Source organism: Oncorhynchus keta, chromosome 27 (assembly GCF_023373465.1).
Source record: "Oncorhynchus keta strain PuntledgeMale-10-30-2019 chromosome 27, Oket_V2, whole genome shotgun sequence".
NCBI classification, from domain to species: Eukaryota; Metazoa; Chordata; class Actinopteri; order Salmoniformes; family Salmonidae; genus Oncorhynchus; species Oncorhynchus keta.
The window spans coordinates 32657916-32673993 of record NC_068447.1 but is presented as its reverse complement, the minus strand read 5'-3'; the positions used below and the strand labels follow the sequence as shown (position 1 = coordinate 32673993).

At 47.8% G+C, this 16078-nt stretch overlaps 1 protein-coding gene and 1 long non-coding RNA gene across 12 annotated transcripts in view; one reads left to right on the top strand and one right to left on the bottom strand.

Annotated features, from left to right (window-relative positions):
- Positions 1–12990, top strand: part of LOC127912521 (histone deacetylase 7-like) — a 66925-nt gene extending 53935 nt beyond the window's left edge. Inside the window, exons 3-5 of the mRNA XM_052482173.1 lie at positions 8795–8964; positions 9242–9323; positions 12857–12990. Coding sequence (XP_052338133.1) covers positions 8795–8964; positions 9242–9323; positions 12857–12981 — 377 coding nt within the window. The 3' untranslated portion in view covers positions 12982–12990. The remainder of the gene's footprint in view (positions 1–8794; positions 8965–9241; positions 9324–12856) is intronic.
- A 475-nt stretch (positions 12991–13465) lies between these two features.
- Positions 13466–16078, bottom strand: part of LOC127912522 (uncharacterized) — a 3705-nt gene continuing 1092 nt past the window's right edge. For all 11 annotated transcript variants that reach the window (XR_008083057.1, XR_008083053.1, XR_008083056.1 and 8 more), the window contains exons 2-4: positions 15754–16078; positions 13674–14473; positions 13466–13594 (exon numbers count right to left, since the gene is read on the bottom strand). The exon at positions 15754–16078 is cut by the window's right edge. This is a non-coding gene — a long non-coding RNA (uncharacterized LOC127912522). The remainder of the gene's footprint in view (positions 13595–13673; positions 14474–15753) is intronic.

Sequence of the window (16078 nt, the reverse complement as noted above, 5' to 3'; positions counted from 1 at the left end):
CAGAGACCATGACTTCACAGCCCATCAGATCACAGAGACCATGACTTCACAGCCCATCAGATCACAGAGACCATGACTTCACAGCCCATCAGATCACAGAGACCATGACTTCATAGCCCATCAGATCACAGAGACCATGACTTCACAGCCCATCAGATCACAGAGACTATGACTTCACAGCCTATCAGATCACAGAGACCATGACTTCACAGCCCATCAGATCACAGAGACTATGACTTCACAGCCCATCAGAGCACAGAGACCATGACTTCAACACATCACAGCCTATCCGATCACAGAGACCATGATTTCATCATCACATCACAGCCTATCAGAGCACAGAGATGACTTCATAATCACATCACAGCCCATCAGATCACAGAGACCATGACTTCACAGCCCATCAGATCACAGAGACTATGACTTCACAGCCCATCAGAGCACAGAGACCATGACTTCATCACATCACAGCCTATCCGATCACAGAGACTATGACTTCACAGCCCATCAGATCACAGAGACTATGACTTTACAGCCCATAAGATCACAGAGACCATGACTTTACAGCCCATCAGATCACAGAGACCATGACTTCACAGCCTATCAGCCCACAGAGACCGTGACTTCATCATCACATCACAGCCTACCAGAGCACAGAGACCATGATTTCATCATCACATCACAGCCTATCAGAGCACAGAGACCATGACTTCATCATCACATCACAGCCAATCAGAGCACAGAGACAATGACTTCATCATCACATCACAGTCTATCAGAGCACAGAGACCATGACTTCATCATCACATCACAGCCAATCAGAGCACAGAGACCATGACTTCATCATCACATCACAGCCTATCAGAGCACAGAGACCATGACTTCATCATCACATCACAGTCTATCAGAGCACAGAGATCATGACTTCATCATCACATCACAGCCAATCAGAGCACAGAGACCATGACTTCATCATCACATCACAGCCTATCAGAGCACAGAGATGACTTCATAATCACATCACAGTCCATCAGATCACAGAGACCATGACTTCACAGCCCATCAGATCACAGAGACCATGACTTCACAGCCCATCAGATCACAGAGACCATGACTTCACAGCCCATCAGATCACAGAGACCATGACTTCACAGCCCATCATATCACAGAGACCATGACTTCACAGCCCATCAGATCACAAAGACCATGACTTCACAGCCCATCAGGACACAGAGACCATGACTTCACAGCCCATCAGATCACAGAGACCATGACTTCACAGCCCATCAGATCACAGAGACCATGACTTCATAGCCCATCAGATCACAGAGACCATGACTTCATAGCCCATCAGATCACAGAGACTATGACTTCACAGCCCATCAGATCACAGAGACTATGACTTCACAGCCTATCAGATCACGGAGACTATGACTTCACAGCCCATCAGATCACAGAGACTATGACTTCACAGCCCATCAGATCACAGAGACTATGACTTCACAGCCTATCAGAGCACAGAGACCGTGATTTCATCATCACATCACAGCCTACCAGAGCACAGAGACCATGATTTCATCATCACATCACAGCCTATCAGAGCACAGAGACCATGACTTCAACACATCACAGCCTATCAGAGCACAGAGATGATTTCATAATCACATCACAGCCCATCAGATCACAGAGACCATGACTTCACAGCCCATCAGATCACAGAGACCATGACTTCACAGCCCATCAGATCACAGAGACCATGACTTCACAGCCCATCAGATCACAGAGACCATGACTTCACAGCCCATCAGATCACAGAGACTATGACTTCACAGCCCATAAGATCACAGCGACCATGACTTCACAGCCCATCAGATCACAGAGACTATGACTTCATAGCCCATAAGATCACAGAGACCATGACTTTACAGCCCATCAGATCACAGAGACCATGACTTCACAGCCTATCAGAGCACAGAGACCGTGACTTCATCATCACATCACAGCCTACCAGAGCACAGAGACCATGATTTCATCATCACATCACAGCCTATCAGAGCACAGAGACCATGACTTCAACACATCACAGCCTATCCGAGCACAGAGACCATGATTTCATCATCACATCACAGCCCATCAGATCACAGAGACCATGACTTCACAGCCCATCAGATCACAGAGACTATGACTTCACAGCCCATCAGATCACAGAGACTATGACTTCACAGCCTATCAGATCACAGAGACTATGACTTCACAGCCTATCAGATCACAGAGACTATGACTTCATAGCCCATCAGATCACAGAGACCATGACTTCTCAGATCACAGAGACTATGACTTCATAGCCCATAAGATCACAGAGACCATGACTTCACAGCCCATCAGATCACAGAGACTATGACTTCATAGCCCATAAGATCACAGAGACCATGACTTCACAGCCCATCAGATCACAGAGACCATGACTTCACAGCCCATCAGATCACAGAGACCATGACTTCACAGCCCATCAGATCACAGAGACTATGACTTCATAGCCCATAAGATCACAGCGACCATGACTTCACAGCCCATCAGATCACAGAGACTATGACTTCATAGCCCATAAGATCACAGAGACCATGACTTTACAGCCCATCAGATCACAGAGACCATGACTTCACAGCCTATCAGAGCACAGAGACCGTGACTTCATCATCACATCACAGCCTACCAGAGCACAGAGACCATGATTTCATCATCACATCACAGCCTATCAGAGCACAGAGACCATGACTTCAACACATCACAGCCTATCCGAGCACAGAGACCATGATTTCATCATCACATCACAGCCTATCAGAGCACAGAGATGACTTCATAATCACATCACAGCCCATCAGATCACAGAGACCATGACTTCACAGCCCATCAGATCACAGAGACCATGACTTCACAGCCCATCAGATCACAGAGACCATGACTTCACAGCCCATCAGATCACAGAGACCATGACTTCACAGCCCATCAGATCACAGAGACTATGACTTCATAGCCCATAAGATCACAGAGACCATGACTTCACAGCCCATCAGATCACAGAGACCATGACTTCACAGCCCATCAGATCACAGAGACCATGACTTCATCATCACAGCACAGCCTACCAGAGCACAGAGACCATGATTTCATCATCACATCACAGCCTATCAGAGCACAGAGACCATGACTTCAACACATCACAGCCTATCCGAGCACAGAGACCATGATTTCATCATCACATCACAGCCCATCAGATCACAGAGACCATGACTTCACAGCCCATCAGATCACAGAGACTATGACTTCACAGCCCATCAGATCACAGAGACTATGACTTCACAGCCTATCAGATCACAGAGACTATGACTTCACAGCCTATCAGATCACAGAGACTATGACTTCATAGCCCATCAGATCACAGAGACCATGACTTCTCAGATCACAGAGACTATGACTTCATAGCCCATAAGATCACAGAGACCATGACTTCTCAGATCACAGAGACTATGACTTCACAGCCTATCAGATCACAGAGACCATGACTTCACAGCCTATCAGATCACAGAGACTATGACTTCACAGCCTATCAGATCACAGAGACTATGACTTCACAGCCTATCAGATCACAGAGACTATAACTTCACAGCCTATCAGATCACAGAGACTATGACTTCACAGCCCATCAGATCACAGAGACCATGACTTCACAGCCCATCAGATCACAGAGACTATGACTTCATAGCCCATAAGATCACAGAGACCATGACTTCACAGCCCATCAGATCACAGAGACCATGACTTCACAGCCCATCAGATTCACCTTATGACACCTTATGACATCCAGAACAGTCACTTTACAATAGTGCATCTAAATCTTAAAGGGGGTGAGAAGGATTACTTATCCTATCCTAGGTACATTTACATTTAAGTCATTTAGCAGACGCTCTTATCCAGAACACAAATTGTCATACACCTTTACAAGTGGAACAGTTGCATCTAAATCTTTTAAAGGGGGTGAGAATGATTACTTACCCTTACTTACCCTATCCTAGGTATTCCTTGAAGAGGTGGGGTTTCAGGTGTCTCCGGAAGGTGGTGATTGACTCCGCTGTCCTGGCGTCGTGAGGGAGTTTGTTCCACCATTGGGGGCCAGAGCAGCGAACAGTTTTGACTGGGCTGAGCGGGACCTGTACTTCCTCAGTGGTAGGGAGGCGAGCAGGCCAGAGGTGGATGAACGCAGTGCCCTTGTTTGGGTGTAGGGCCTGATCAGAGCCTGGAGGTACTGAGGTGCCGTTCCCCTCACAGCTCCGTAGGCAAGCACCATGGTCTTGTAGCGGATGCGAGCTTCAACTGGAAGCCAGTGGAGAGAGCGGAGGAGCGGGGTGACGTGGAGAACTTGGGAAGGTTGAACACCAGACGGGCTGCGGCATTCTGGATGAGTTGTAGGGTTTAATGGCACAGGCAGGGAGCCCAGCCAACAGCGAGTTGCAGTAATCCAGACGGGAGATGACAAGTGCCTGGATTAGGACCTGCGCCGCTTCCTGTGTGAGGCAGGGTCGTACTCTGCGGATGTTGTAGAGCATGAACCTACAGGAACGGGCCACCGCCTTGATGTTAGTTGAGAACGACAGGGTGTTGTCCAGGATCACGCCAAGGTTTTTAGCGCTCTGGGAGGAGGACACAATGGAGTTGTCAACCGTGATGGCGAGATCATGGAACGGGCAGTCCTTCCCCGGGAGGAAGAGCAGCTCCGTAGGCAAGCTCCGTAGGCAAGCCTATCAGATCACAGAGACTATAACTTCACAGCCTATCAGATCACAGAGACTATGACTTCATAGCCCATAAGATCACAGAGACCATGACTTCACAGCCCATCAGATCACAGAGACTATGACTTCACAGCCTCTCAGATCACAGAGACCATGACTTAGGCTGTAATGTGATATAGTTCACTATTTTTGAGCTAAGCCCTTAGGGCTCTAGTCAAACGTGGGATTAGGATGCCATTCAGGACACTGCCTCTGTCTGTTGTACTGTAATGGTTAAGATGCTACACTCCACTGAGTCTTCCTCAGACAGACAAAAAAACAGACTGTGCATTTCTATGTGCAGTCCTGCTCACATTTGCTTGACATTTTTATGAGTTTGTCCATCAGCCAGTTTCATATTTCAGACAAACAGGGTATCTTTCTCACAGCACAGACAGGCAAACATATACATATATATATATATATATATATATACACACACACACACACACACACACACACACACACACACACACACACACACACACACACACACACACACACACACACACACACACACACACACACACACACACACACACACACACACACACAGGCAAACACACACACACAGGCAAACACTCACACACAGGCAAACACTCTCTCTCACTCACATACTCATCCCCTTTCCCAGTGGGTTCCATTACTGTGGAAACGAAAGGTGATGGAGAGTGGTGAAAAACAAGTCTTGTACAGGTGAATGTTGTCTCTAAATATAGCTGGCGGAGGGAGAGAGATGCAAACAGAAAAGGCGCTGGTGTTTTCTGCTGATGACTGGTCCCCTTTGTTTCCTTTTATGAGTCGCTGATGTTACGTTCCTGGAATAATCCACTTGTTCCTCCTCATTTGTCAGACTCTGGTCAGCGTCTCCTAAATAGATCACTAGTCCCTATATTATGCACAAAAGTAGTGCACTATATAGGGAGTAGGGTGTCAATTGGGATGCACACAGAGAGCCTGTTGACTCCTCGTCAAGAAGGTATTTAATAATTCCAAACATTGATGACATTCTGTCAAGCTTTTCGCCTTCCTCCTCTCCAGCCTCCTAACATGGAGGCCTTAATCAGAGGGCTGTGCCAGTAGATGTTGTGGCCCGGTTGTTACGGCCACATTTATACACACCAACTGGACTTTAAAAGACAAAAATATCCATCAGAAGGCTTCCCCCCATCGCGTTTGCAATGCCTGCATTCATTTTTACACAGAAAAACACACACACACACACACACACACACACACACACACACACACACACACACACACACACACACACACACACACACACACACACACCCACACAGCGACCTCACCAGCCCGTTTTCATTCCTACAATAGGATTGTGAAAAGCTCATCTTTCATTCCTAGATAAACACACTTTTGTTGGTTCTCTCTCATTAGCAGTAGGGAGTGATTGATTTAGTTAAACAGTAATAATGCTCGTCGGGTGAACAATGAAGTGTTTGTGTAATGATACAGTATATGTTGACGCTGTCCCCAGCTGGCTGTGCACTGTGAGGGCCTGCAAACAGCCCTTGGATTTCCATGGGCGTCCAAACTAAGGCATGAATCACATCATCTGTTGTTCCCATTCGGGATGTGAGAGTACACAGCTGGCTATATCAGTGTGTACGAAGGAGGCTTTTCTCCTCTCACACATGCACAGGCACTGCACACTACACACCACAGCAGTGTTGTAGGCTATAGAATATATCTATCTCACCCTCAGTCACTCCACACCCTCCTCAACCCAGCTGTGAGAAACAGTTCTACTGCCTGCAGGTCTTGACACAAGGCAGAAACATTCTCGCTGCTTGGAATTTGGAAGCAGGCCAAGTCAAACTTCATGAAATGTACAGTACATCATTTCACTTTACAAAGCCTCAGACAATTGAGACTTTGTGTGTGTAGTTATAAACTCAACCAAAGACTTGGCAATTATGTCAATAATTGTTTTGAGTCTCTGTGTCCGTATCCGTGTGTGAGAGGGTGAATGCATGTGTGTCAGCACGGTGCGGTAAAACCCATAGCTCTTTCCCAACCCCGTTCTGGATCCTGTTGTAGAGCGCGGCAAGGCAATCTTTCCCCCTGGCTCACCCATGCAATGCAAATGTCCTGGATTATCATGCTAATCAGACATTTATGTCAGTGAAGAATCTAGAATGAGGAGAGACAGTGGAGGGGAGAGGGAAAGGCTGTGAGACAGTGGAGGGGAGAGGGAAAGGCTGTGAGACAGTGGAGGGGAGAGGGAAAGGCTGTGAGACAGTGGAGGGGAGAGGGAAAGGCTGTGAGACAGTGGAGGGGAGAGGGAAAGGCTGTGAGACAGTGGAGGGGAGAGGGAAAGGCTGTGAGACAGTGGAGGGGAGAGGGAAAGGCTGTGAGACAGTGGAGGGGAGAAGGAAAGGCTGAGAGACAGTGGAGGGGAGAGGGAAAGGCTGAGAGACAGTGGAAGGGAGAGGGAAAGGCTGTAAGACAGTGGAGGGGAGAGGGAAAGGCTGAGAGACAGTGGAGGGGAGAGGGGAAGGCTGTGAGAGTGGAGGGGAGAGGGAATGGCTGTGAGACACTGGAGGGGAGAGGGAAAGGCTGTGAGAGCGGAGGGGAGAGGGAAAGGCTGTGAGACAGTGGAGGGGAGAGGGAAAGGCTGTGAGACAGTGGAGGGGAGAGGGAAAGGCTGAGAGACAGTGGAGGGGAGAGGGAAAGGCTGAGATACAGTGGAGGGGAGAGGGAAAGGCTGTGAGTGTGGAGGGGAGAGGGAAAGGCTGAGAGAGTGGAGGGGAGAGGGAAAGGCTGTGAGACACTGGAGGGGAGAGGGAAAGGCTGAGAGACAGTGGAGGGGAGAGGGAAAGGCTGAGAGAGTGGAGGGGAGAGGGAAAGGCTGTGAGAGTGGAGGGGAGAGGGAAAGGGAAAGGCTGAGTGGAGGGGAGAGGGAAAGGCTGTGAGAGTGGAGGGGAGAGGGAAAGGCTGTGAGAGTGGAGGGGAGAGGGAAAGGCTGAGAGACAGTGGAGGGGAGAGGGAAAGGCTGTGAGACAGTGGAGGGGGGAGGGAAAGGCTGTGAGAGTGGAGGGGAGAGGGAAAGACTGTGAGACAGTGGATGGGAGAGGGAAAGGCTGAGAGACAGTGGAGGGGAGAGGGAAAGGCTGAGATACAGTGGAGGGGTGAGGGAAAGGCTGTGAGTGTGGAGGGGAGAAGGAAAGGCTAAGAGAGTGGAGGGGAGAGGGAAAGGCTGAGAGAGCGGAGGGGAGAGGGAAAGGCTGTGAGACACTGGAGGGGAGAGGGAAAGGCTGAGAGACAGTGGAGGGGAGAGGGAAAGGCTGAGAGACAGTGGAGGAGAGAGGGAAAGGCTGTGAGAGTGGAGGGGAGAGGGAAAGGCTGAGAGAGTGGAGGGGAGAGGGAAAGGCTGAGAGAGTGGAGGGGAGAGGGAAAGGCTGTGAGACAGTGGAGGGGAGAGGGAAAGGCTGAGAGACTGTGAAGGGGAGAGGGAAAGGCTGTGAGACAGTGGGGGGGAGAGGGAAAGGCTGAGAGACAGTGGAGGGGAGAGGGAAAGGCTGAGAGACAGTGGAGGGGAGAGGGAAAGGCTGTGAGACAGTGGAGGGGAGAGGGAAAGGCTGAGAGACAGTGGAGGGGAGAGGGAAAGGCTGAGAGACAGTGGAGGGGAGAGGGAAAGGCTGTGAGACAGTGTTATATATGTACAGCAGACATTCTTGTTGTATGTGTCGTGTCCAGTGTGGGATCGCCGCTCACATTCATACACTGAGTGGGCTGTGTCTCTGGTCTATTTATCTCCCTCTCTGTCACGTCTCTCTTTCTCTCTCTCTTCTCTTTAGTCAAAGTACTCTCCTATCCCCTCCAGTTTCTGGGAGTCAAGTGTTACTGCCGTACAATAATTAAACACTTGACCTGAAGTCAAGAGGTTGGAAGTAAGAAATGGATTTTCTGAGAAACTCAACTCTCTCCCCTCCCTCCCCTAGAGCCCTCGGTGTCGGCGCCCCTGGGGTCAGTCCCAATGGACCTGCGTGTGACGGAGCGTGTGATGCGGCCGGGTTCGGACACGGCCCTGCACCCTCCTCTGCTCCACAGCCCCTTCTCCCACCAGCCCTGCACTACCTTCTCCCAGCACCAGCTGCATCAGCACATACGGGTACGTACTGTATCGTTCGGGCTGCTCTCAGCACACACTGTTGCCAAACACCGACACACACACTGATGTGAAAGGAACCCATAAATTGCATTACATGTCTCTAATGTTTCATGTGTAATGTTTCTTGTACATTTTAGCTCGTATTAATGACTTTCATGCCCCATTTACACTGATTAGCCCAAGTCTTTCCGCCACCATATGTCACACATTCCCAGATCAGAGCGGCACTTGTTCCTGTTTCCACACGCACTTTAATGACTGTCTCGTCGGCTTTCAGTTTAACATGGAACAACGAAGAAGTGAGCAGGAGAAACAGCAAGAGCTGCAGCAGCTGTGGCACAAGGACAAGAGCCAACAGAGTGAGTTTCACTGTGTGTGTGTGTGTGTGTGTGTGTGTGTGTGTGTGTGTGTGTGTGTGTGTGTGTGTGTGTGTGTGTGTGTGTGTGTGTGTGTGTGTGTGTGTGTGTGTGTGTGTGTGTGTGTGTGTGTGTGTGTGTGTGTGTGTGTGTGTGTGTGTGTGTGTGTGTGTGTGTGTGTGTGTGTGTGTGTGTGTGTGTGTGTGTGTGTGTGCTTGTACACTGTAGTAGGAGAGAGTGGGTTGTGTTGAGCCAGTGGGTCAAGTTGAGCCACCCCTTGTTTCTAGGAAACCACACACACACAATGAATCATGTGACCAAATCGTTTGGAATAGGTCATGGTTTCATGGAGTCTGTGAAGCACGGAAAAAGTGGTTCGCAAGTTAGGTACATTTATTTATATTTTTACCAAGTCCAATGTATTGTGTTAAAGGTTTCATGATGCTGTTTTAACATTGTTCTGTACATCAGTTGGGGTCTCTATCGGCTTCAACAGGAGGTCCTAAACCTAGCATGAAAGTTCATCCTCGTAGCCGTGTGGGCTAATAGATCCAAACCGTTTGCCCCAGGGTAAGTTGAGCCAATGGCCAGCGTATCGCCATACAAATGCTGATGCCATTTTCTCCGTTTTATTCATAATATGCACAGTATTTCTGTGTATTGAACTCAAGATCAACGTCAAACAAGCAGAGGTCTAGCCCCCCTTGGAGTTCTTGAGAGAGCAGCCAAGTTAGTGAAAGAAGGGAAGAAGTCCATTTGGGATGAACGAAGAGACTGAATGACACTAGAGAGGTACATCTACAACAACGAAAGGAACCTGTACCTGTGCAGGAGAGAGGCTATGATAGAGTAGCAGAGGCACACAAGGTCTTATCTGATGACTTGGAGCTTGCTAAACATATCAACAATATTGTAGACCAGTTTCATGAGCTTTAGTAGCCTCAAGTGCAGAGAACTTGCCTATGAATTGGCACATCGAAAACAACATCTCTGTCCCAGACAACTGGTCAAGAAATGGAAGGGTAATATTGAGCAGAGAGATCTATATCCGAATGTACATTTAAGATATACAATATACCACTCCCATTCCATGAATTAAACTTTGACATACAGGTAACTGCCAAAATAAAGGAAACACCAACAAAGTGTCTTAATAGGATGTTTGGCACCACAAGCCAGAACAGCTTCAATGCACCTCGACATAAATTCTACAAGTGTCTGGAACTCTATTGGAGGAATGCCACACCATTCTTCCACGGGAAATTCCATCATTTGGTGTTTTGTTGATGGTGGTGGAAAACGGTGTCCTGGGCACCGATCCAGAATCTCCCATAAGTGTTCAATTGGGTTGAGATCTGGTGACTGAAACGGCCATGGTATATGGTTTACATCGTGTTCATGCTCATCAAACCATTCAGTGACCACTCGTGCCCTGTGGATGTCATCCTATGGGGACATAGACATGGTAACCAAAATAATGGCCTTCCCAGCGTTTTCATACATGACCCTAAGCATGATGGGATGTTCTTTGTTATAATGAATACTATATTTCACTTTGATGTAGTGCTGTTTTTCAAAGAATTGCTCAATATACCCCACTCTCCCCTATTGTTATCCTCATTGGTTGGTGTTCTGCACAATGATGTGTAAAGTGAAACAGTCACTTTCGCAAGACAAACACCCTACACACACACACACACACACACACACACACACACACACACACACACACACACACACACACACACACACACACACACACACACACATATATATATATAAACACAGATAAATGCACATACACTCTACAAATGTAAATATTCTCACCAAACAGCCAAAGAATGCCTTGGGCAAAAACCGACAGGGACACCGATTTGAGAGGCATTGCTTTTTGTCTACTCCCAACAGACTGAGTCATCATAAATAGCACCTAGACACAAATAACACCAAATATCTTGTCTCTTACAACAAGCAGAGGAAAACAGTAATTTAGTGCTCTGTCTTTGCATGTCCATAAATACATCCGTGAGGTCTCTGAGCATTCCTCTAGTCAGACAGTATCTGGTAGGGCCCTGGAGAGAAGGGGAGAGGAGATGAGATGAGAAGAGAAGAGAGGAGAGGAGATGAGAAGAGAGGAGAGGAGAGGAGATTAGAAGAGAGGAGAAGAGAAGAGAGGAGAAGAGAAGAGAAGAGAAGAGAAGAGAAGAGAGGAGAAGAGAAGAGAAGAGAGGAGAAGAGAAGAGATGAGAAGAGAGGAGAAGAGAAGAGAGGAGAAGATATGAGAAGAGAAGAGAAGAGAAGAGAAGAGAAGAGAAGAGAGGAGAGGAGAGGAGAGAGAGGGAGAGGAGAGGAGAGGAGAGGAGAGGAGAGGAGAGGAGAGAGGAGAGGAGAGGAGAGGAGAGGAGAGGAGAGGAGAGGAGAGGAGAGGAGAGGAGAGAAGAGAAGAGAAGAGAAGAGAAGAGAAGAGAAGAGAAGAGAAGAGAAGAGAAGAGAAGAGGAGAGAAGAGGAGAGGAGAGGAGAGGAGAGAAGAGAAGAGAAGAGAAGAGAAGAGAAGAGAAGAGAAGAGAAGAGAAGAGAAGAGAAGAGAAGAGAAGAGAAGAGAAGAGAAGATGGATGAGCTGTAGTGCTGTTGTTTTGACCCCTGCCCTGTGGGTCCCAAACCCGGTTCTCTGTGAGTGGCTGTCAATGGACCATTGTGGCTCTGCTCAGAGCAGCTCATCTCTGTGTGTTGTGGGCTGAGGCATGCTGGGAGGGCTGTGGTAGTAGACGTCCCGTGTTGCTTCCTCCTCACACAGAGCCCACTGTTCCTGTTGCCTTTCACACACACACACACACACACACACACACACACACACACACACACACACACACACACACACACACACACACACACACACACACACACACACACACACACACACACACACACACACACACACACACACACACACACACACACACACACACACACACACACACCACCAGATTATATATAGATCCTCATCTTACTACCATCCAAGACAATATGGGGTTTCACTGTCAGTCAGGAACACTGGATACTACTGACAACTATCATACTACTGTAGGAGGGAGTTTCTGGGCCGGTATTGACTTTCAGAGCAGAACAGACAGAGCTGAGCCACTCATTTTGGAGAAAGAAGTTCCTCTAAAACAGTGGTTAAAACATAGTCGAGCTGTGCAAACAGCACCGGTGTCAATATTGACCGTATCAATAGTGACACCTCCTGTCACCTCCCCCTGTCCTCCATGCCCTCCCTAGTCCCCTCCACACACACACACACACACACTGGGACGGCATGGTCACAGCTTCCTAGCATGCAGAGGGAGACTGAAATAGAAAGGGATTTTCCCAAATGTTGCCATCTCATCTTCATACTCTGGCTACAATGTCATGCTCTGGGCATAAAAGGAGACGTTCTTTCACTTCAGTTACAATGTTGCTGTTGAAAGGTGGAACACTCTGAGTAATTGTAGGGATTGGTCTGATGGTCTCTATATCTATGTTGATTGACAGGTGCTGTGGCCAGTTCCCTGGTTAAGCAGAAGCTCCAGGAGGTGATTCTGAAGAAGCAGAAACAACAAGCCCTGGGAAGAACCAGCTCCAACCCTCTCAGTGGTCCCCCTGTGGGCTACAGGTGAGAACTCTTTACACCTTCAGTAGCATGTGGGCTACAGGTGAGAACTCTTTACACCTTCATTAGCATGTGGGCTACAGGTGAGAACTCTTTACACCTTCAGTAGCATGTGGGCTACAGGTGAGAACTCTTTACACCTTCATTAGCATGTGGGCTACAGGTGAGAACTCTTTACACCTTCAGTAGCATGTGGGCTACAGGTGAGAACTCTTTACACCTTCAGTAGCATGTGGGCTACAGGTGAGAACTCTTTACACCTTCATTAGCATGTGGGCTACAGGTGAGAACTCTTTACACCTTCATTAGCATGTGGGCTACAGGTGAGAACTCTTTACACCTTCAGTAGCATGTGGGCTACAGGTGAGAACTCTTTACACCTTCATTAGCATGTGGGCTACAGGTGAGAACTCTTTACACCTTCATTAGCATGTGGGCTACAGGTGAGAACTCTTTACACCTTCAGTAGCATGTGGGCTACAGGTGAGAACTCTTTACACCTTCATTAGCATGTGGGCTACAGGTGAGAACTCTTTACACCTTCAGTAGCATGTGGGCTACAGGTGAGAACTCTTTACACCTTCATTAGCATGTGGGCTACAGGTGAGAACTCTTTACACCTTCAGTAGCATGTGGGCTACAGGTGAGAACTCTTTACACCTTCATTAGCATGTGGGCTACAGGTGAGAACTTTTACACCTTCATTAGCATGTGGGCTACAGGTGAGAACTCTTTACACCTTCAGTAGCATGTGGGCTACAGGTGAGAACTCTTTACACCTTCATTAGCATGTGGGCTACAGGTGAGAACTCTTTACACCTTCAGTAGCATGTGGGCTACAGGTGAGAACTCTTTACACCTTCATTAGCATGTGGGCTACAGGTGAGAACTCTTTACACCTTCAGTAGCATGTGGGCTACAGGTGAGAACTCTTTACACCTTCAGTAGCATGTGGGCTACAGGTGAGAACTCTTTACACCTTCATTAGCATGTGGGCTACAGGTGAGAACTCTTTACACCTTCATTAGCATGTGGGCTACAGGTGAGAACTCTTTACACCTTCAGTAGCATGTGGGCTACAGGTGAGAACTCTTTACACCTTCAGTAGCATGTGGGCTACAGGTGAGAACTCTTTACACCTTCAGTAGCATGTGGGCTACAGGTGAGAACTCTTTACACCTTCATTAGCATGTGGGCTACAGGTGAGAACTCTTTACACCTTCATTAGCATGTGGGCTACAGGTGAGAACTCTTTACACCTTCAGTAGCATGTGGGCTACAGGTGAGAACTCTTTACACCTTCAGTAGCATGTGGGCTACAGGTGAGAACTCTTTACACCTTCAGTAGCATGTGGGCTACAGGTGAGAACTCTTTACACCTTCAGTAGCATGTGGGCTACAGGTGAGAACTCTTTACACCTTCAGTAGCATGTGGGCTACAGGTGAGAACTCTTTACACCTTCAGTAGCATGTGGGCTACAGGTGAGAACTCTTTACACCTTCAGTAGCATGTGGGCTACAGGTGAGAACTCTTTACCACTTCAGTAGCATGTGGGCTACAGGTGAGAACTCTTTACACCTTCAGTAGCATGTGGGCTACAGGTGAGAACTCTTTACACCTTCAGTAGCATGTGGGCTACAGGTGAGAACTCTTTACACCTTCATTAGCATGTGGGCTACAGGTGAGAACTCTTTACACCTTAATTAGCATGTGGGCTACAGGTGAGAACTCTTTACACTTTCAGTAGCATGTGGGCTACAGGTGAGAACTCTTTACACCTTCAGTAGCATGTGGGCTACAGGTGAGAACTCTTTACATCTTCAGTAGCATGTGGGCTACAGGTGAGAACTCTTTACACATTCAGTAGCATGTGGGCTACAGGTGAGAACTCTTTACACCTTCAGTAGCATGTGGGCTACAGGTGAGAACTCTTTACACCTTAATTAGCATGTGGGCTACAGGTGAGAACTCTTTACACCTTCAGTAGCATGTGGGCTACAGGTGAGAACTCTTTACACCTTAATTAGCATGTGGGCTACAGGTGAGAACTCTTTACACTTTCAGTAGCATGTGGGCTACAGGTGAGAACTCTTTAAACCTTCAGTAGCATGTGGGCTACAGGTGAGAACTCTTTAAACCTTCAGTAGCATGTGGGCTACAGGTGAGAACTCTTTAAACCTTCAGTAGCATGTGGGCTACAGGTGAGAACTCTTTAAACCTTCATTAGCATGTGGGCTACAGGTGAGAACTCTTTAAACCTTCAGTAGCATGTGGGCTACAGGTGAGAACTCTTTACACCTTCAGTAGCATGTGGGCTACAGGTGAGAACTCTTTACACCTTCAGTAGCATGTGGGCTACAGGTGAGAACTCTTTACACCTTCAGTAGCATGTGGGCTACAGGTGAGAACTCTTTACACCTTCAGTAGCATGTGGGCTACAGGTGAGAACTCTTTACACCTTCATTAGCATGTGGGCTACAGGTGAGAACTCTTTGCATCTTCATTAGCATGTGGGCTACAGGTGAGAACTCTTTACACCTTCATTAGCATGTGGGCTACAGGTGAGAACTCTTTACACCTTCATTAGCATGTGGGCTACAGGTGAGAACTCTTTACATCTTCATCAGCATGTGGGCTACAGGTGAGAACTCTTCACACCTTCAGTAGCATGTGGGCTACAGGTGAGAACTCTTTACATCTTCATTAGCATGTGGGCTACAGGTGAGAACACTTTACACCTTCATTAGCATGTGGGCTACAGGTGAGAACTCTTTACACCTTCATTAGCATGTGGGCTACAGGTGAGAACTCTTTGCATCTTCATTAGCATGTGGGCTACAGGTGAGAACTCTTTACACCTTCATTAGCATGTGGGCTACAGGTGAGAACTCTTTACACCTTCAGTAGCATGTGGGCTACAGGTGAGAACTCTTTACACCTTCAGTAGCATGTGGGCTACAGGTGAGAACTCTTTACACCTTCATTAGCATGTGGGCTACAGGTGAGAACTCTTTACACCTTCAGTAGCATGTGGGCTACAGGTGAGAACTCTTTACACCTTCAGTAGCATGTGGGCTACAGGTGAGAACTCTTTACACCTTCA